The sequence below is a fragment of the Elaeis guineensis genome, chromosome 5 (genome assembly GCF_000442705.2).
Source record: "Elaeis guineensis isolate ETL-2024a chromosome 5, EG11, whole genome shotgun sequence".
Taxonomy (NCBI): Eukaryota; Viridiplantae; Streptophyta; class Magnoliopsida; order Arecales; family Arecaceae; genus Elaeis; species Elaeis guineensis.
Genome location: NC_025997.2, coordinates 3,861,088 through 3,882,829, shown reverse-complemented (window position 1 = coordinate 3,882,829; position 21,742 = coordinate 3,861,088). Strand labels below are relative to the sequence as shown.

The following is a 21,742-nucleotide window of genomic DNA, read 5'->3' as shown; positions in this document are numbered from 1 at the left end:
AGAGGCGGAGCTTTGGTCCGCAAAAGAGGTGACCGTTGGCTCCCCTTTCCCCCGGGCCTAAGTTTTATTAGGGTTTAAACCCCAACGGCTTTACCGGTCGACCTAATCATGTGCCTCCCGGAAAATATTAGCCCCGAGGGGGACAACAAAAGGCACATCCCTATCCAAACAAACTTTCAGAATATTATATGTTGTAACGTACAGACAAACACGGTTTCTTCGCTTCATTATGCACGCCACGTATGCCCTTGCACGCGGAGGCACTATGCTTCTTAAAACCACAGACCCTAGATATATATATATATTTTGGAACTAGGAATCTATCCATACCAAGGCCCTAATAATTTGATACATGACATCCAAACGCTGACACAAACAAGAATAATACCGTGAACACACGAAAGGATACCTACGACCATACTTAACTCCACAGGAATTCGGACCAATTGACTTTGCAGGTAAAGGACAGAGTAACTCAATTATGTGAGCCAAATATTTATTGCTAGATACTAAGAATAATCAAATGGCTTATGTGTGATCCTAGGTTCTGACTTTGAAACACTTTTCTTTGCAATCATATTTGTTGCCATAATTTTGATAGCGTATAACAATTCATATCTTAAATATTAAATATCCCTGTAAAAAAATCAAAAAGATGGTAGAATATTTCTTTGAATATATTTTTGTAATCATTACTAACTAGATTCAAAATACATCTAATTCTTGATGGTCTTCTTTTCAAACATTCTATTATAAAATAATATTTTATTTAAAATATTATGATATAAAAGCTACCAAGTATCTTATAATTAATAATTAAATTGTAATTAAAATTACATTATTAACCTATGTTATTAAAAATATAATCTAATACAGAGCATATAATGTTTAAGAAAAACATATCAAAAACCAAAAAACTATTGCACCGTATATTCATATGATGATGATATAAAAACTAATATATGTGATTTTTGCCTATATGAGAAGTAATAATTTTATATACGATTTTTGTCTTTGTGGCTGGTGATATTCTTCATAATATTTTGGTACCAGGGTTTTATCACCTAAAAAAAAAAAGTTAAGAAAGGAACGAATAAGACGCGGGGATTCTACTCGGGTCTGTTTGGGGAGTTTTCATTCGGGTGCCTTTTAGTTTTTAGGAGGGCACGGGAATATAATGGTCTGAAAAAAAAAAGAAAACGTCTTAATCATGAGGTGGGCCCAGCGGCGTTCCGCGCGTTTTGTCCTTTGTGCGGGCGGGCACATGGGTATTAGGTACCTCCCATGTGTATCCCTCCCCTCCATTGGACCACGTGTCCGAGATGAAGCCCCTAGTCATACACGTGCGGCGCGCTACCGGACAGAACCGGCAACACGTGTCACAAGCCCCGCGCCAGGAGGCACATGCAAGGCCTAGGTTTAAGAATTAGGGACGTAGTAGGTCGAACGTGCCTCCGCCCCTCCCCGCCGTATAAACCACCGCGCTGGTGACTCGGTGGAAGAAGAAACCATAGACTTCTCTAGGGCTTTCGTGGTTCGGTACCCGCTCAGGTATCAGCCTCCTTAATTATATATTAAGTTATCGGCCTCACCTCATTACCAGAGGAGGTTAGAAACAAAAGACTTGGTGGATTAGATTACCACTCTCCACCTTGTCGTCGTTATGTATTTTTTCCCCGAAAATGCTTTGGGCCTTATAAAATATGAAATTTTTGGATGGACCAAGTCCACCACCTAGTCAGTGGACTAATCATGAACTTGCACATCTATATTGCTTTTTTTCCTCTATATTTCTTTTTATCTACCTTTGTGCATGTTGGTTTCCGATTCGAGTGGTCCATTAGTAAGCTAATAAACTTGGTCCAACCAATAATTGCTGCAATAAAATATGTCCTTATAAAACCTCTCTAATCATAATATAAATTTCCAACAGAATCCTTGATTTTGCACAATTGGTATCTCTATTTTATAAGGTCTTTTTTGTGGGTGCCTAAAGTAGTTATCTTTTTTGACTTTTTTTGTTTTCTGTTATTTGAAGGCCTTTCTTCTTTTAGATATACTTAAATAGGAGAAGACTTTTATTTAGGTGTTAACTCTACACCACAGCAGCAATATCATTGGGGATTCTCATATAGAGAAATTTTACATTGCACCCATGGATAAGATATACATAATTGGTAAGGGCTCCGCACAGATTCAGTAGTCATATTTGCAATTGGTGAGCTACTCATCTCTACTAAGCTGAGAGAGAAGTTTTTGCTTGACATGATTTGCAATGATATAGTGAGACTTTAGATATGTGCTGGCAAGTTTATGGCAAAGCACTTATTAATCAATAAACTAGAATTTGATACATTTCTAACATAAATTTCAGAGTTTGCGTTGTCAAATATTTTTTTATCAAAAAAATCTGTTATGTCGGAGAGCAATACCGCAATATGATCAAAACATGGTTCAGGGAGAAGCAACATAGAGTAACATGATTAATCTGCTATTTGGGTAACTCCTCAAGTCACATGTTGAAAGCAACATCATTGACTGTATCTAGCATTGGAAATGTTGCCACGCTATGGCTGAGATTAATTTATTATGTTGATAAAACCTAAAGGATGATTTTTATCCATCGAAGCCATAATTTGAGGATGTAGAGCTAGTCTTGCTGCCTAAGATCTTTATTAGGGATCTCATTGACATGAGTAGGCCAATATCAGAAAGAAAGATCGAGACTGCTTGAATCTAGAGAGAATCTATCTTAAGATCAGATTTTTTCTCTGAAAGATTGTCTAGAATCGATTGCCGACATGAATATTTTTTTAGAGACATAGGCATGAACCTTCCAATTGTCTGTTTAATTTATGAGCTGGAGGATGAGTCGACGAAATATGTCCTGCTTCATTGTCCGAAGGCGAGTTTGATGTGAGGGATGGCTAGTCTTGGGTGGCAAATAGTGACTTTGGCTTCTTCTTTCTTGGATGCAATCTGTCGAAGTATGATAAAAAGCCTGCTCTCGGATGGTAGGATGGCGTACGTCATCTATTAGATTTGGCTATCTAGAAATAGCCTAATTTTTGATGCCCAGATTGTGCCTGCACATCGGATCCTGGAGAGAGTCTGTTGTCTAGCTGTAGAGTACAGTCATTTTGATGCTGCTGGCCTATTCCTTGCCATCTCGAATTTTTGGGACTCCTTTACTATGCATGCAGCGACCTGAGGGATTCTTTTGATTTCCTAGGGCTAGCCCTCTATCTCAAGATTTATCAAGGTTAATTTTGATGACAATATGAGGGATGCAGAGGTGGTGTGGGCTACGTCATTTGGAGTCCGGATGCTAAGCTGTTGGTTAATGGGGTACTCACCTCTTTTTGAGCCATCCATTCCTAGAGCAAAGCTCCGTACCGCTTGGGTGAGCATCATCTGTGTGAGACAGAAGCTTTGGATAGGATCTTCGTTGAGGGTGACTCAACTACAGTTATTGACTGAATTTGAGATGAGACGAAGTATCTGAAAGTTCATCCGCTGCTCTATGACCTCTGAAGGTCCTTTGTCATCATCTGTTTGACACGTCTTTTGGAAGATGAACCACACCATGGATTGGATTGTATCTTTTATTGTCGAGCATCCAAAGATTGGATCTGGCATCAAGATGACGACTTCCCAGAGGAGGTCTTGCAAGATATTTCGTATTCTGATCAAATTAGAATGGTGCAATTGTCCGCTTGTGCTATAAATGTAAAAAAAAAAAAAACCCTAAAGGATTGATTGTAGTACAAGCTAGTAGAATCTTAATTGCATATAAGCTAACAAATGGTAGTTCCTGTTGCATTGCTCTTACCTAGTCAAATCATTAAAGCTTTTGAAGCTTGTAAAAGCCTGAAGAAATTGACACTAACGGCTTGCCCTGGCTATTTTGGAAAAATTATACCCTGCACTCACACTTTTATCCATTCAGATTATGCTACAAGAAGTACCGAGGCTGGCGGGTGTGCCCTTATCTTAGCCTAGCAGAAAGGGTGATGCCCCTCCTGAGAAATTTGATTGGTTAAAAGAGCATCATTTCATAGGATAGATATTATAGGGGCATACACAACTTGGTTTTCAAGTACATGCCTCTTCTAATACCTGCAATGCGTCATGTGAATCACTCAACAACCTCTCTTATTCCAATCGCGCTGCATAATGTTAGGGAGCGTCATTGGATTTGCTTCCTCGTTAGAGTGACACATGTTATTTATTTATCTTTTTTGGTAGAAAATCCGAGTGACCCATGTTACGTGCATTGTTGCATAGTATATGCTGCTTTCATCAGTACCTGCAACAAACATCGTGTACATTACTAGATCTTTCAAACATGGAATAACGCATTTAGTACATTTGTGCATTGCATGGTACCAGCTACCTTTTTTTTTTTCCCTTGATAGAATCGTATTTATTAAACCAATTTAGTAAAAATACATTCATGTAAATCAAAAAAGAAAATATTTAAGAAATTCAAATTAAGGAATATCTGACACAATAGTCCATAGAGTAGCGCCCGTATGATTAGCCACATAAATCTTTTGCATCGTTTGCTTCTTTATAAACATGGGTTGCTTCAGAAGAACATAGAATGGAAGCCAGCTATCTTGACAACTAGTCTCAAGGACATGCACATCGCTAAATCTTTAAAACATGGAAGAAGCCCCACATGAGAAGTCTCTCCAAAAGTACTTACTACATGAGAAAAAGAAAGAGCTGTTAGCTTATAATTAGCCAATTGCATCATAAGCAATAATTGATCGTTCATGAACAGAGTGACAAGTTGAAGTATTGAACTACAAACCATCGATCCAAATCTTATCCGTGATCCTGGGTAAGGATTCTTCTTGTTTTTTTCCACCTAAGACACTACTTGACGTATAAGTAACTGATTCAAGTGGTTGTTGGGTAGATCAACTAGTGCCCTCAAAGCTGCAGGACGTTCCACACGAGGTTGCTCTACAATGGACATGACTTCCTGGTGAGGCCAAACGCATAGAAAGCTCGCTTTTAGGGAGAGAATCCATATTGGATCGTCCTACTAGTGACTTTCGCATCACAGATTTCACTTTAGATCTCTACCCCTGTCATCCTCTGCCCACATGGTTTGTCTAGATCTCCTTCAGCTATCAGCCTATCAAGGCCTATTGGCGAACATGACATAATCCGTAGGATGCACGCCTCAACTCATAGAATTTGACCTCTCATGCATATGCCATTACATAGGGTCACCTCGGAGTAATTGTAAAGTATATTCTATACCATCCACCCAGTAGAATGTCAAGCTTACCTTTGGTTAATTAATCCAAATAATTATCCTCGCTTTATCAACTACCATTCCTAGAACTTGGAAGCCCGCATTATTATTTAGTACTCAGTTTGTCACAAAGATATATACTCATTTACTTGGTCCAAGACTTTGGGTTGTGAAAGATGTCCTCCTTTTGCCGAGAAAGACTTCCATGCACCATTCCAAACGTCACTAGACTTCGAAGTCTAGTTCTTTTTGTGGTGTTGGTTGAGTACAAGTAGGTCATGGAGACACCAGAGCTGACCCAACTCAGATTCAAGCCAGCTTTAATCACTAAAGACCCAATTATATTTCCGGTCAGGTATGGCATGATAAATTTGGAATGGATTTCAAATCAACTAGACCTGACAAAAGGTCTGTCGAAAAGTCTGAATTAATCCAACAACAGCAGACCACAAAACAACTTGCTAAAGGCAGAGGTAATGAGCCTAAAATTCTGGACCTAATTGAGCATGGGCCATGCAAATATCTCCACACAACCCATCCCATCTCCACCTCCTTGAATCGACCCAAAGCTTCCAGCATTCCAGGTGGAATTGTTACACATTTCCAACTTACCCTCTTCCAGCCTTCAACTTGAGCTTCTCACGGCAGTTTCATATTAAGTCAGCAAATGTGGGCTTAGTCCAAAGTCCATGGCAGAATCCAGTCCGCACGCCAAGAAAAATAATTCGGTGGGAGCACAGCAACAATGACTGATAGCTACTGCAGTCGGCAACAGGGTCGGAGTACGACTGTGCTTGTGATCCAGGAGATCCCACGACTGATAGGGGAAGCTACACGTAATGCAGTCAAATTTACTTGGAGAAATGTGCACCCTCAGAAAAGACCTGGTTCCTGCCTCACTATTTTGAGATATCAAGTACCTATGGGCCACCATCCTCAGGAAAAGTAGCTAATGTCTCCCTAATAATGGACGGAATCATGGTGGCGCATCCAATGTGTGAACCATGTTCATGGATGAATGCATTAGCGTAGGAGAAGAGTCATATCAGATCGAAAGATTTGTTAGGTCAATAGTTGTCCCGATCAACTTGGATTTTTTAGGTAGATCTTGTTATGTTGTAGCCTAATAATACAAAGCTGCAACTGACTTATGCTAAATCACAATTATGCCACAATAAGTGAAATGTACCCAAGTTTTTACCATCTGGTCCATATGTTTAAGATGTAAATCTCAAGCAAACCATCTCGCTTCTTCAGCATGAGCAGATTTTACAATGTTATATAGAGAGGACTCGAGCATTTTTACCAAATCTCAGGAGTCAAATGAGATGCATTACTTTAGAATCTCATGGAAATCATGCCAGTTATCTTGAAGGTCCGGGATGAAGATCATGCCAGTCGAAGACCAGAGGAAAGATTTAGGTGAGAAGCTAATAAAATCAAGCCTACAACATCATATTACAAATTTTGCACAGGTTGAAAGAAAATAATTGCAAGATGTTATTATTACATATCCTGCAATGAGGTAAAAAAACTTGAGTAAGGAGAAATAAAATTTTAGACACCATAATTATCATAGAAGCGAAGCAGAATGATACTTTTACTCTCTACTCCAATCCCGCTTTCTTGTTTGGAAGAAGCCCATTGTTGGCTCACGGACTCTGTCCATGGATCATGGTGGGCTGTTTTTGGGTTGTGGGTTGGTGGCTTAGTCTCCCTATCAACAAATCTGCAAGAGTCCGTTACTAGGAAAATTTATCAATCATGGCTAATGATGGGAATTAATGGTTAGACTGCGTTGCATTATTATTCCAATAACTAGTATATATATTCTAGTTACACTGTTTCCGTAGTTACAGCCATAGAGGCATTCCATTCTGAAGAAAGAGGAACGTTCCAATCATGTGGTAACAACTGTAGAAAAGTCTTGGTATTTTGTTCCGATCCAATGGTTAGAATCATAGAAGAGTCGAGAGAGATTCTATTCTTATCTAATTCAAATACTTGAATTGTAGAAGTCCAACATACCAAAATGATGAACGGCCAGATAAGAGCTAAGAATTAAGATAAAGTACCACATGAGCAAACTAAAAACCAGAACTCATGGGAGGAACATAATAGACAGCTTTGGATCACGCTTTAACACACTAGCCATGTTTAGGTTTCATTAGAAATGACTCCAACATCAAATTGTTCCAAGTTTTTCCATGTCCTGGTTAATTCAATCGGTTACTAATGATATCTTCGAAGTCCCAAAACATTTGCACGACATGAGCAGTGACAACATGCGAACATGGCAAGGAACGGAATTCGGACTTGCAGCCGGTTCATGCGCTGGGACCCGGCGTGCACATTGACTGTGGATACCAGCGGACGTGGGCACATGGTAGGACAGACTCCATGTGAGGCGAGATTTTGTACACATAGCTCAAAGCATGTTTTCCGCATGGGATCATCAAAATTGGAGCAGGGGCACCGGTTGTGTCTTTTGCATGTCTTTTTCTACGGTATTAACCATTGGATCGTGATTTATATAATTTTCAAAGCACTCTATTTCTTATCATCTATTTATATGCATAGTTTGCAAAATAAATATTGTACGATCGATATAATGAAAAAAAAAAGAAATCATTCTTTCATGCAAAGATACAGCCTGAACATCAGGAAAAATGTAAAATAGAGATGGGTCTAGGAGAATTGGATCCCACTTGATCAGACACTAGATGGATAGAAATCAATAGGAGGCAGGATTCAGACAGAAATCACTGGTACCAACAAACTTTACAACTACACCAATGGGTACCTGAATCCAAATAAAACCTAATTCAAAAATTCGAAGGCCTCGACCTCAAACCCAACTGAACTGAAACTGACGCGCCAATGGGCACTCTAGCTTACAAGCATGTTTGGGCCAGATCCAGGTCACGCAGGCCCAACACCCCAAACAGTCACTTGTACCTGCTGATGTCAGTGGCAAATGCAAATGTACGATCAAGAAGCACCCTTCCATCAGATAAAGGCAAAACGGAGGATCACAATAGAATTTTAGTCTTCATGTAGTTTAGTTAAGTGGTTCATATCATAAATCAAAGCTAATGTAATTCCACAATGGTGCTTCACAAGAAAAGAAAAAAAAAAAAAAAAACAAGTAGAATATCTTCACCATGAAGCAAATGACCTAATATATATTAGAGGGTCTCGCTCAATCACTAATGCTGACTACGGTGATATACCGAGACATTTTGTATAAAGATTGTACATCTAACAAAACCTTGAAATACCTATTTATTTTTTTATATGAAATTAAAATTGCAGCAAATTGTCAATTTTTTGTAAACAAACAAAGATAGATAATATCCATCAAATTTCACTGTGATCATGAAATGCGATAAAAAGCATGCTTTTAAAAGATAGCGATTAGTAGAAATATCGTGCAAACGTATGGACCAGATAGTGTGACTGGTCAAAATCTTATGACTTAACCAAAGCACCTACCCCTTCAAGCTACGTCAGTGCATTCAAGTTAACTCTGAATTATTGAGGCCTGAGAAGTGATGGTGGTTGTTTACATCACATCCTAATGCTTCAGGATTATCATACACGTAGCAATTATGAAATACTATTTGATTGAATAGGGATTCTAAATCTCGAGTCAAGACCTAAAACTTTTATATCACACAATCACTCAAACAACTGGTAAAAGATAAGACTTGTAATAGATAGAAACGGTAATAATTGAATAGGAAAGCCGTTTGCAACGGCACGAAGGCACCTCTAAATAAGAATCAGCTTATAGGCAAGTACACAAAGACAATCCATATAAACTATAAGATAGGTTGAGTGAAGGCTAGTGATGGGTTGAACCCAATCTGATATGATTTTCGATCTGATAGATGATGCAATATTGATTATTATAATAATATGAGTAGTAAGAATGGCTGGTGCTGGTTATTAGAAACGTCAAGAAAATTGAAGGCCAGACGGAGATTACTATTATTAAAGTAGATAGTTGTTATATATTGTTTGTTTTTTTAGCATATATAAATAGATTAATTTAAATAAATTTTTTTTATTTATCAAAAAAATAATTTATTTTTAGCTTTATTTTTTATCTTTAAATTATTATTTTTATTTTCCAATAGCCCTCTAATTCAGCGGGGAAGTAGTAATAAATTACTTTGTTTGTAGCTCCGCTATAGTCTACCATTTTTTTTTTTTTTTAAATGATTGGTGGGATCAATAAAAATTTTTGAATATCAAGATATATAAATTCATATTATTTTCATCATTATTTTTTTGAGAATCCTATTCCCAGCTAATCCAATGTTAGTGTGTCCTTACAATTACCTAATCTAGGTGCTAGTTTGTGCCCCCCCCTCTGGACACATTGACTGACGGGGAAACAGCAGTGCTTGGTGCTTAATTAGCTTGAGAAGCGGCGGGGGTCATCTCGTGCCAAACGGGACCCAGCAGGCGAGCTCTATTGTTTGTAGGCGAAGCGGCAGCAACGCGATGCAGCGTGACCGCTGCAGCGCACGTACACCCATCAGACGGACAACAGAAAAACCAAAGAACGTGGGAAAGCAGAAACCGTACAAGGATATCGCAACGAAGTTAAAGCGCTTAAAAACGCCTCGGTGGTGGTGCTGCCCACAACCTGGTAATGGTCGTTGATACATTTTGGCATTCATATTTATAATTTGTTCTTCTTCCTTTGGATTTGGACACATCTTATGCTCATCCTCCCACCACAAAATTTTGATTTCCAATAAGATACTGTTAGATGAAGCGAAGACCGTATGAAGCCCATGAACCAACGGATGGAGATATAACATGAAGTCCACAAAGTATAGCAGTGGGCCTTCCCTCTTGTGTGTCATCCAATCTTTGGAGACTAAAATATAAGTCATTTTGTTACCGAGGCAAAAAGATGACCATCTGAATCTGATTGTACCATCGTGATAGTGATTTTAAAGCACCATTACTCCTTAAATCATTATTATGATCGGATATATAAGATCATTCTAAAATAATGTTATCAGACTAAAATTTGGAGATAAAAATATTTTTAATCAATAAAAAAATATTAATAATCTAACAAATTATATCGATATGGTATAAATTATTATATTTATATTATATATATTATATTTATGATCTATATTATAATATATTATTAATCATATTTATCAAATCAAAATAAATATCAATATTAAAATAATAACATATTATAAGTATAAATAGAAATATTAATTTTATAATGATAATTAATATGTCTTATGAGATTAATAAATATATTTTAATTAAATATTTAATAATTTATTATAATATATTTGATTGGATTAATAAATAATTTTATGAAATATATCATTGGCATTAGTGTTCCTGGATCTTTATGAAATATTAAATAAATTATTTACGGAATCTTAGAGGATGTTTGGTTGGGGGAGCGGGGATTTGAATCGAAATCGGAATGGGTGACTCCCATTCCAACCATTTGGTTGGGAGGAGTCCATTCCGATTCCGATTCCGATTTCGAGATAAATGGAAATGGCTCAATCTATATAGAACTCAATCTTTACTCTCCTCTATGGGGGCATTTGGTTCGTAACCGAATCAGAATGGGAATGAGAATGAGAATTGAATGGCTTAGAATTGGAATCGGAATAGCCAAATCCTTCAAAGCATTTGGTTCGTGATCAAAATTGGAATCGGAATCGGAATGAAAAATTAAATCTATATGGGAGATAAGGATTGAGGGGCATTTGGTTCGTAACCGGAATCAAATGGGAATGAGAATCGAATGGCTTGGAATCGGAATCGGAATAGCCAAATCTCCCGAAGCATTTGGTTCGTGACCGGAATCGGAATCGAAATTGGAATAGAAAATTGAATCTATAGAGGAGAATAGAGATTGAGTTCTATATAATTAATCCATTCCTTTTTTACTCCAGAATCGGAATCGAAATGAGACTCCTCCCAACCAAACGGTTGGAATGGAGTCACCAATTTCGATTCTGATTTCGATCTCCACCCCTCCAATAAACATCCTCTGATTCTATATAAATTGACCCATTCCTATTCTACCTCGAAATCGGAATCGGAATGAACTCCTTCCAACCAAACAATTGGAATGGAGTCATCCATTCTGATTTTGATACCAGACCCTCACTTCCCCTAACCAAACTGTCCCTCGATTTAATTTTTTATTTTAATTTTAATTTTAATTTGATTATGAACTAAATACTTCGAAGATTTGATCATTCTGATTCATATTTCAAGTTATTCCAATTTAATTTCTATTCTGATTTCGATCCGAACCGAACATTCTTTTAGGAATACTAATTTCTGATATATAGTACGGTAATATGATTATTTGAGATTAAATTATTATAGGATAAAGGCCACTGGTGACGTAAGATCACCCGGTGATCCCTTCCCCGTTACCAAACGCCACCTAACAGTTGAGTCTGACCGCTTAAATCAAGCTGTGCAATCCTGGCCGTTCAAGTTGCCCGCGCCGTTTTATTCTATCCACGCAACGAGAGAGGAGAACAGATGGACGGCTCTGATTTGTGGCTCCAACGAAATGAGAGGGGCCGGAGGTCGCGAAGGGCCGGACGGATAATTCCACACGTTGCTGGAAATCGGGGACGAGAACGAAAGGTAAGGAAACCGCCACGTCAGCAGGTCGGCGATCCGAACCGCCGATAACGCGGACGGTGCCGATCCCATATCCACAGCCAATCAATGGTACACGTGGCAGGCGTAGAACGAGGAGGAGGCCCGACCACGTGATATACATAAGCGCCGACAGATGGACGGCTGAAAGGGCCCTCTTCCAACAAGGACCACCTGTACCGGCGTCTCCCGGTTCCCCAGTCGTTATCCGTGTTCCTATATAACCACCAAGATTGAAACCAGAGATCAAGCAGACAAGAAGAGTGGCTGCAGGGAGGCAGAAGAGCTCCTAAATTCCAAAGCTACTATTATTCTAGCTAAAACTATACAGAAAAAATAATGCCGATTAGTAGGATTGCAATTGGATCACCAGGAGAGGCGAGCCAACCTGATACTCTCAAAGCCGCCCTCGCCGAGTTCATCTCAATGCTCATCTTCGTCTTCGCCGGTGAAGGTCAGGGATGGCCTTCAGTAAGTTGACACACCTCTCACCTTCTCAAATACTCAAGTTCATGCCTTCATGGTGATGAGACTTACAGAAAATTCACCATCTGTTTGACATATAAAAATTCTAACGCTTTATCCTTTTCTTGACAGACAAGCTCACAAATGATGGCTCGACAACACCTGCGGGTCTGGTTGCAGCAGCCTTGGCACACGCCTTCGCACTGTTCGTGGCGGTGTCAGTTGGAGCCAACATTTCTGGAGGTCATGTGAACCCGGCTGTCACATTTGGTGCCTTCATTGGTGGCAACATCACTCTGCTGAGAGGCATACTCTACTGGATTGCGCAGTTGCTTGGATCAGTCGTTGCCTGCTTGCTTCTCAAGTTCGCCACTGGAGGATTGGTAAGCAAAACATCATTTCTCATAAAGATCAGATTGACAAGCCCAGTGATTGGATCTCGGATTAAAATCGTGTTGCTGTGCAGAAAACTGCAGCATTCTCGTTATCCACAGATGTGAGTGCGTGGAATGCTCTGGTGTTTGAGATCGTCATGACCTTCGGCTTGGTGTACACTGTCTATGCTACAGCTGTGGATCCAAAGAAGGGCGACCTTGGAGTGATCGCACCCATAGCTATCGGCTTCATCGTGGGTGCAAACATATTGGCTGGTGGGGCATTTGACGGGGCTTCCATGAACCCTGCAGTCTCCTTCGGCCCTGCGGTGGTCAGCTGGACTTGGGACAACCACTGGGTGTACTGGTTGGGACCTTTGATTGGTGCGGCAGTGGCTGCTATAGTTTATGATCTGTTCTTCATTGGCCACGGAACAACCCATGAGCAGCTTCCCACCACAGATTACTAAGAGGATAAGAGTCCCATCCAGCTCTATATGTGTGTGTTCGGTCAATTATCCTAGGCTTATCCAGTGGGGTGAAAAAATAATGGGGGAATTGGTCATTGTTGTTACAAGTGTAATGCTCTTTTTTTTCTTTTGTCCGTGTGTAGGGTCGTAATGCTGTCTTTACTGCTCTGATTAGATGAGATGGTATTCAATGTATCAATATCCTAGTAACGTTCTATTTGGGCAGTTTCAATTAAGTCATATGTTTTCAGTTTTGAATTTGTGTTCTCTCGAATTGTTAGAGCAAGTAGGGATCCAGAGCCTTGATATTCTGACACGGCTGCTATCTGGACAACTTGCTGGTTTATATCTATGGACTCAAGGCGCTTCCTTTTTTTTTCCCCTTTCTGCGTGTAATAAAGATGTTTTGCAGCGAGATCAATGAAGTTTTCTGTGATCCGATGATTCATCGCTGAGCACTTAACGAGGCAAGTGATGTAAGCAGTTTTGACAAAAAATTCTGTAGTATAGGTGCTATAGAGCATCATATACAAGAACGGAGAAAATTTCTCATGTTGTGTATATGTTTCTTAAATCAGGTCCAGGTTTTATTTCTTATTTATATCTAAAGATTTTGTGGGGCTACTTTAGGATCTATTTGGATGGTTAGATTTCTATAAAATTTATGAATTAAATTAATATAATTATTAAAAAATATTAAATTAGAAACTGAGTTAAATCTGTGTCTGTGACCATCCATCACTATTTTTTATATGAACCAACCTGAATCATGCAGAGAGAAAAAAATAATTTCAGTATGTTTTTTTTTTTTTTATGAAATTTGGATCAATGCATTTTAAAAATTTTTAAGTATTGAAAATATAAATCTATTTTTTTTTTTTTCATTGCACTAGTTAAATTCATGAATTTCATAAAATTTTGGATCCCGATCTGTTTGGATGTCCGGGTCCAAAGGATAAATTTAAATTAATTTCATTTATCTGATTGTCTGATCGCCTGGATTCGATACGTGAATCCCATAAGGTTTTGGGCAAACATCTAAACAGCCATTCCAAGAAAAGTATAAAGAAAAATGCGAACATGGCAGATGTTCGCCGCACTCCTGGTACTTCATTCTCCATCCACCTCTCCCTCCTCCAGGTCCCAATTACCTAGGTCCTCCATCGCTCCACCAAACCCTAGCTCTCCAACATCCTCGCGCTCCATGAGCGTCGAAGCCCACAGGAAAGACTCCAAGAACATTCTCCTTAAATCGAAAGTAGTCCGGTTTGCCCCGCTTCTTCAGATACGATCGTCTTGGCGACAATTGAATCATGGCACGCATCGATCTGCAATTCTTTTTCTTGACGACGGATTCTTCTTGCTCTGGGTTTTTTGATTTCCGTGATCATGTATTCTTCTCATCTTTGTTTCTTGATAGAATCTTCGGGAACGCTTTGAGTCGACATCAGGGTATTCCTCAATGACCATGGATTCTTCTTTCCTTGCACTTTTTGGTGAGATTAAAATTTCGTCAAATACGACGGTCTTAACTGCGATTTTGTCCAGGTATGTGATCGATTCCACGTTGCATTCTTCTTTCCTTGACCATGGATTCTTCTTATCTTGGTTTCTTGATTTCTGTATTCAGGGATTCTTCTAGTATTAGTTTTGATTGATTCCGTGACAGCGTTTTCAGTTGATAAAGGTAGTCAATTATCCCCGATCAGGAACTGAACCTGTGCAATTGAAATTTCGGCACTGATGCTGATAGCGTGATTTTTGCAGTGTCGGGGACCAAAGGCATGGATTATTCCATGAGGTTCTTCAACTTAGATGGCAGTGAGCCTGGGGTAATCTTTCACCTTAGAAGCAACATGTCAGTTCTAGTTATTTAAACAACAAGATGAAGTTTCTTGACCACCCAAAACCCTTTCTTTCTTCTGTTAGTATCCTGAGATAGGTTTCTGAGTAGCTTTAAACCAGGGGAAAAGTTTAAAGATAGACATCATCTTTAGAGTGGCTTGCACCCTGAGTGCTTTCATTTATTTATGTATTACTTTAAACATATGGTGGTGAGATCCATGCTTTCTCAATTTGTTTACAACTAATTGAAGTGTCATTTCTTGCAAGTTGATAGTAGAGAGCTTATAACATATAGTTATGCTGCAGCCGAGGGCTCATGGCCCGGCACATGAAGTATTGTTTGCTCTGGACCATAGGCCTCACGATTTTGCCCCTTTAAATTCCAATCCAAAAGGTGCCTCACGAGAGAAGGGTGATCCCTTCTTATATAAACTAGAGTCTCTATTGACTCACAGGACTAATGGTTCCCTCCTTCGTTATTATCACCATAGCCCTTCTAGTTAAGGGAGAGTCTGTGTACGGATGGGAGGTGTATCATAATCACATATTCGGAATTTGCATGGGCCACCAATGTTATGACTAAGGGCTCATGGTCCGGCACGTGAAGTATTGTCCGCTTTGGCTTATGGACCTCACGATTTTGCCCTTTGGGTTCCAATCCAAATGGCACTTTACGCTGGGAGGATGGTCTTTTCCTACATAAGTCAGAGTCCCTCTTGATTTACAACCAGTATGGAACTAATGGTGCCTTCCTTATTATCATCAAGTTACATTAGACCATTGATGTTATCTAGGTCGAACTGATGCGTTGGCATACAAATGACTTGTCAGCCAATAATTCCTATGGATCTTTAATCCATTCAATAGATCCCTCCATTTATTTATTGTTAACTTCTGATTTCTCCTGGAGTTTGCTATAGTATCATGGCATCTCCGCGCCTAACATGATCTCTAATTTTGCTAAGAAATATGAATATGCTTGGGTATCTATCTTGCTTGTTATCAAGCTGATGCACTTCAAGCTTGTTGTTTCTGCTAATCATGGACATGGATGTGCAGTAATGGTGGGCTTGTTTTGCCCATTTCATCGCTGAGGTGAAAATCTGCATGGTCACAGGGCTGCTGTATTGCTAGAGATTCTCAGCACTGCATTAAATAGCTTTTTGCATATGTTCCACAATTTGTTTTATGTATTGCTGTCGTCTGCTTCTAGGGTCATCAATTCAAATGTATATCATTCAGGCAAAACAGAGAAAATGATGGAAAGGAAAGCTGAGTTATATTTACGGAATATCTGTAACAAAAAAATCAAAACAGAGATACATAAACATAGTAACTGTGAAACAACCACCCTTTGCCAAGAAATAGATGTTTCATTGACACTCTAGCAAAAATCTGACTCTAATCCTTGGATCATTTTTGACATGTATAACAATGACAAGCCAAGAAAATTGATTGTCTGATACTAAAATTCAAACAACCACTCTTTGCCAAGAATATCTTCTTTAATTGTCAAACACCTTTCCGTGCCGTATTGCACTATGGTCCAATTTTTAACAGCCACCATTGTAAATATTTGCAAAATCGAAGCTGCATTTGTTTTCATGCACCAGAATGTTAACTTCATCCTAGTGACTGTCTGTAAAAAAGAGGATGCATGCTGGGTTTTGAGTGGGAGGGTGTTGCAACGAGGTTTCATCCTTGGAAATTGAACTATAGGCTAAGAGGATGCATTTAAAAATACTCTACTGAATTTTATGAATTCCCCATCTATGACTTGTGAGGCATGGGATTGACTCGTTTATTAGTGCTTTCTCCAAGTTTTTTTCCATCTAGTTTCATGTTTTCCTTTTAAACAAATCATATGGAAATTATTAACATATTTTATCAATCCCGCACCTTTTTTCAAGCTGTCATTTTTTCCGTCATCGTCTAGATTTTGGTCCCCAGTTCATCCTTCACATGCTACCTTTCATAGCAGAAACATGTAAAGGAAAGAGACAAGCACCATTATTTTCAAGAATGAAGAAGAAGAACACCATCTGTTTAAAAGAATAGGGAACAAAAAATTGCAAAGAGAACAAATTTCACTATTATTATGATCAATGTCTCAATACATAATCATCACTTTCTATGGAGTCCTAATTTGCCAAAAGTAGTAAAACAACTCGAAATCGGAAAACTCTGTAGAAATCATATCTATATCCAAAATTATATCTCCTAGTTTGATCTCGACTGAAGTTGGACTTTCTAAGTATACCAACACCAAAACTTTCCTAAGGTTGCAAGGACAACTTTGACCAACCAAAAATCAACAGGAAAATGATAGAATTAGCCTTTGACTGATCCATGACTTTTGACCAATGAAGCTTTCCAATGAATCCTGGGTCACTGAAATCCAACTTATGGTTTGAAAGTTATGCTCACTTTTAAGAAGCTTGCACATTTTGGCCTGCACACCCAAACTGATTGGCAACTTTGTCTGCTCTGACTAATCCAAAGCCACGTGTTCTAGATCAACATGCTTCTGTAATATTTATTCTAATTCATTCACCATAATAGAGTAATTGATCCTGGTTTTGTTAGACTGTTATTAGCAGAGATAATTCCATAAGGATATCGAAATGCATATGACCTTGCATTTTGCAATGTGATGGAAATGTAGCTTATCTCTCATAACTATGAAAAAGATCTTGTTAGGGGATATGTTTGAGCCAATAGGTTATTATATTTTATAATTTTAACTAACAAATGTTTTCCTTCTTGTGGTGTAGTCCAGTTCATCACCAGCTAGAGCCTCCACCTTGGATCAAAATCAGTCTGGTGTCTTTCCATTCATCAAGTACCACGGTCTTGGCAATGATTTAATCATAATTTGTTGTTGAGTTCATGTTGCTTTTTTTTTTTTTCCTTATGAACGCTTCTTGTATTAGTTTCTTGATGGAAACTTTTAGGTTGACAATTTGGATTGTCTGGAAGATATAGCTCCACTTGGGCAGCAATATCCAATCCCCCCAACCTTCAGCAAATGCACCACCCCCTGGTCAAAAAAAAAAAGAAAAAAAAGAAAAAAGAAAAATCCTTTTGTTTGTATCTGGAAATAGAGTTTTGGATCACATGAAAACAGCAAAAACTTAGAAGATAAACACCAACATCAAAGAGCCCCCTGTTCTGGGGGCTAGCAATGCCTATATCAATAGAAGTATGTGTTGATCAATCATATATTTCTCAAATAAATGAGTAAGCCATTAGAGTACAATTCCTTGTGATTTGGTGGTACAGACTACTGAGCATAGAACAATAGATTCTATACTTCTCCACCATTGCTGCAGTGGTGGAAATTTTTAATTCTTGTTGTTGTCCTGGATTAATGATGTTGATTTCATCATAATAGTGACCATGAGAGAACGATCTACTCCAGACCTCTAATCGTTGATGTCAGTTTAATGCAGCCTTTCTACTTAACTTCTCATTCTGGATGGGTTGCTATATTCCTGTTTTTGATGCTGTATCAAAATCTTTTGCTTTGAAGTATGATCTTATTTAGATATTGAGTCACCTTCTTATCATGCTGATGCACTTTGTTTTTTTTTTTTTTCTTTTTTCCATTGTTTATGGGCATGGATATGCGGTAATGGTGTGAGTTAGTTTTTGCTGCTCATTATTGAACTTGAAAGTCTACATGAGGCTTGAAGGTGCTGCCACTGGTGATTATATCCTGGCATTTGATATATGCATTCTGTATTATTTATGAAAGCGGTACCTTTTCTAGCATTGTGCTAAGTAATCTTTTAGACTTGTGTCACATGTATCCTTGTGTTCTAGTCATTTGCTAGATTCATCCATTTAAATTTATCTCAATGCAGGGAAATAAAGCAAAAGAAAACAAGGGCATGTTTTTCATGAGAAGGAGAATAGTAACTTTTACCATATGTAAGGCAACAGAAAATCACATTAAACCTAGGAAAAGACAGAAAAATATTGACAGTCATCAGATTGCCATTTGTTCCAGGATCTGCCATTTGATCTGAATTACTTAAAGCATATGTTGACTAAACAGATACTTTTTTCAAATAACTGGTGATTATTAGAATGCCATTTCTTTCAACTTGTGGTCAAGATATTATAAGGAATGATCTATAATTGTCCAAATGTTTATGTTGTTGTTGCTGTGGTCAGATTTTAAATTCTTGTACTTTTTTTGGGATGGTGGCCACTGGGAGAGAGCATCTCCTCAGCTCCCTTCAATATCGTGTCTCTTACATATTTATTTGAACTTCTAAATCTGCAAAAGCTTGCTATGATGCCATCATATCTAACTTCTTTTCATGGTTGCTAAATGGTATGATCCTACTAGATATGTACATTGACTTTTATCATGCTGATTCATTTCGATCTATTATTTCTAAATTTCCATTATTTATGGATCTCAAAATGGGTGATAATAGGAGGTGTTGTTTTGGCCTATTCATTGCTGAACATGAAAATCTTTGTGGGACAGAGGTACCATCACTACTCGTTTCATATTGGTATTTCTCACATGATACCTATACCGTCTATAAAAATGGTAGTTTTGTAAACTGCAATGAATATATAAGCATGATAATTGTTGAATTGTTCGCTCAATTTTAATGGGAAGAATCACACCATGCTAAGAAGAATCCATTCAGCTTCTGAAAAATAAATTTGAGCCTAGTCTTTGCATCATTTGGTTCATTGATAAAGACAAGATGGCAATAAATTTCATCATTTGATTCTAAATGCTTGGTGTTTAAGAAATATCCTCTTTTATTATCTTGCAGATACCCTCACCATACTATATTGTGTTCAAAAGAATAACCATTCTTGCTAACAGCATGGAAAGTCGCATTGAAATTTATGGTCATCTCGAGGGTGCCAACTGACTTAGTTGATAGTCACTGCATGTTGGTTACTAGTAACATAGGTTCTCCCCAACTGGCATTGTCCCACCTTCACCCCAATTTCGGCATGGGCTTCCTCCTGTTCTAGTTTTTAAAGGACAAAAAGGGATCATATCATAAAGAATAAATGTCTTATGAGCTAGTCATCATGTTAAAAAAGATGTGTATGGACCTCATGAACAAATATTATAACACAATCTGTCCACAAGAATGATATAATAGAGACATAGCCTTTTTCTTTAAAATATATCTGCTACAATTTGCTCATACAGCTGGATACTAGACAATTTTCATACAACTATTCTTTGATGAATGTGTAACTGAATACTGTAAACAAGCATGCCATCAATTTTATTTTCCATCGTTTAAGCACCTGTCCTTGCACCCACTATGGTTTGCTTCCATTGAACTTCAAGTTAAAAACTAGGTTGGCTTTATAATTCTGACCTATTGGCAGCCCTTATTTTGGTCATGGACTATATCCTTATGGACCTAATCATCTCCATTATGCAGAGCATGACTGACTCTTCCCTTGTTTACACCTGAAAATGCATGTTTGAGTGTGTGTTTGTAGGCATGTCTTTCTCTATGCCCAGAATCCAAATGCTTATTAGCTGGAATCATATCCCTGCTCATTTTCATTAGAATCAGGGTTTTTTTGCAGTTGATTTTGTTTCTACAGCTGCTGTCTCATCCACAGCTTCCTGCATTCCAGTAAAGTTGCTAATAAATTAAATCCTTTTTTTGATTATCAAATTTATCTAGAATAGAATGATATCTTGTACCTTAATATGAAATTAAGTTTTCAAGTCTTGTAATCATCAAAAAAAGTTTTCAAGTCATGTAGAAGTAGTTATTATAGAGGATAACTGATTGTCTTAATATTTTGTGGTGTATGTTCTGATGATGTGCTTGTTGACAAAGAATTAATTGCATTTCTTTCTTATTGTAGGAATAACTCCAGCCTGTGGGGCTACAACTTGTGCAGTTGCGTTCTATAATTTCCTGTAAGTCATTCCAAAAGGGTAACATGTGTATGTGGTCTTTTAGTATTTGTATGAATCATTTTTTTTCACTATTCCAATACTGTTGATAGCAGCAAATGATTAAGTATAATATTCTTGTAAAGCAGATGTGTACGTTGATTTGCCTGGTGGGCCATCGGAAATTGAACAGAGGAAAGAAAACAATCATGCCTACATGGCAGGCCCTGATGAGTAATTGTTTTAAGATTTATTATTTAGGTCCACTATGTAAATGGGTTAAAATCTTGGCTCTCTGAGAAGGGGATAAAGCAATTCCTTCCAATAACACCTGTATGTTTGGAAACATGCATATCTGCGGTTGCAAACTATCAAGTGGCTGTAAACTGTTCAATTGTGTGAAAAACTTTGAAATGATTGTGCTTTACAAACACTAAGTATTCATATGGTAACTCCTGGTCATTTTATTGACATAGATTAGTGCAATCAGTGGCTTTGGCCAATAAAAGAGCTCTCTGCTGATAAACAATTTTTAACTTCATTGTTGTGCCCCAATTGCAGTCAAATATGATGATTGTATGGGAAAAACATGTTTAAAGGCATGACTTAGGTCATTTCTTGATGTGGGTCTTGTATCGCAGAGCACTATTAGCACAAAGGAATGCAAAACTTGTTTAAAATGTGCAACGGTTGTCAACCTGCAGCAGTCACCACAAAGGGAGAGAAGTAT

At 38.1% G+C, this 21,742-nt stretch overlaps 2 protein-coding genes across 14 annotated transcripts; both read left to right on the top strand.

Moving 5' to 3' along the window:
• The first annotated feature begins 12,197 nt into the window (after nt 1-12,197).
• LOC105044478 (aquaporin TIP1-2) lies at nt 12,198-13,520 on the top strand. The gene is given in 4 exon segments (XM_073257183.1): nt 12,198-12,428; nt 12,551-12,801; nt 12,885-13,233; nt 13,236-13,520. Coding segments are annotated over 4 exon segments (771 nt in total). The 5' UTR covers nt 12,198-12,292; the 3' UTR covers nt 13,271-13,520.
• Nucleotides 13,521-13,744: 224 nt separating this feature from the next.
• On the top strand, nt 13,745-21,443 carry LOC140857884 (uncharacterized). Of its 13 annotated transcripts, XM_073257181.1 has the most exons (9): nt 13,745-14,578; nt 14,683-14,810; nt 14,893-14,949; nt 15,030-15,094; nt 17,887-17,949; nt 18,756-18,814; nt 19,556-19,636; nt 20,982-21,036; nt 21,162-21,443. In XM_073257181.1, exons 4-9 carry the CDS (start codon nt 15,078-15,080, stop codon nt 21,172-21,174), a joined length of 288 nt encoding a protein of 95 aa, XP_073113282.1. In that variant the 5' UTR covers nt 13,745-14,578; nt 14,683-14,810; nt 14,893-14,949; nt 15,030-15,077; the 3' UTR covers nt 21,175-21,443. The 13 variants fall into 13 exon arrangements, 10 of the variants coding, with proteins under 10 accessions (XP_073113282.1, XP_073113277.1, XP_073113276.1 ...); XM_073257176.1 differs by lacking the exons at nt 14,893-14,949; nt 15,030-15,094 and adding an exon at nt 20,694-20,743 and having other exon boundaries at nt 18,756-18,802; XM_073257175.1 differs by lacking the exons at nt 14,893-14,949; nt 15,030-15,094 and adding an exon at nt 20,694-20,743.
• The last annotated feature ends 299 nt before the right edge of the window (nt 21,444-21,742 follow it).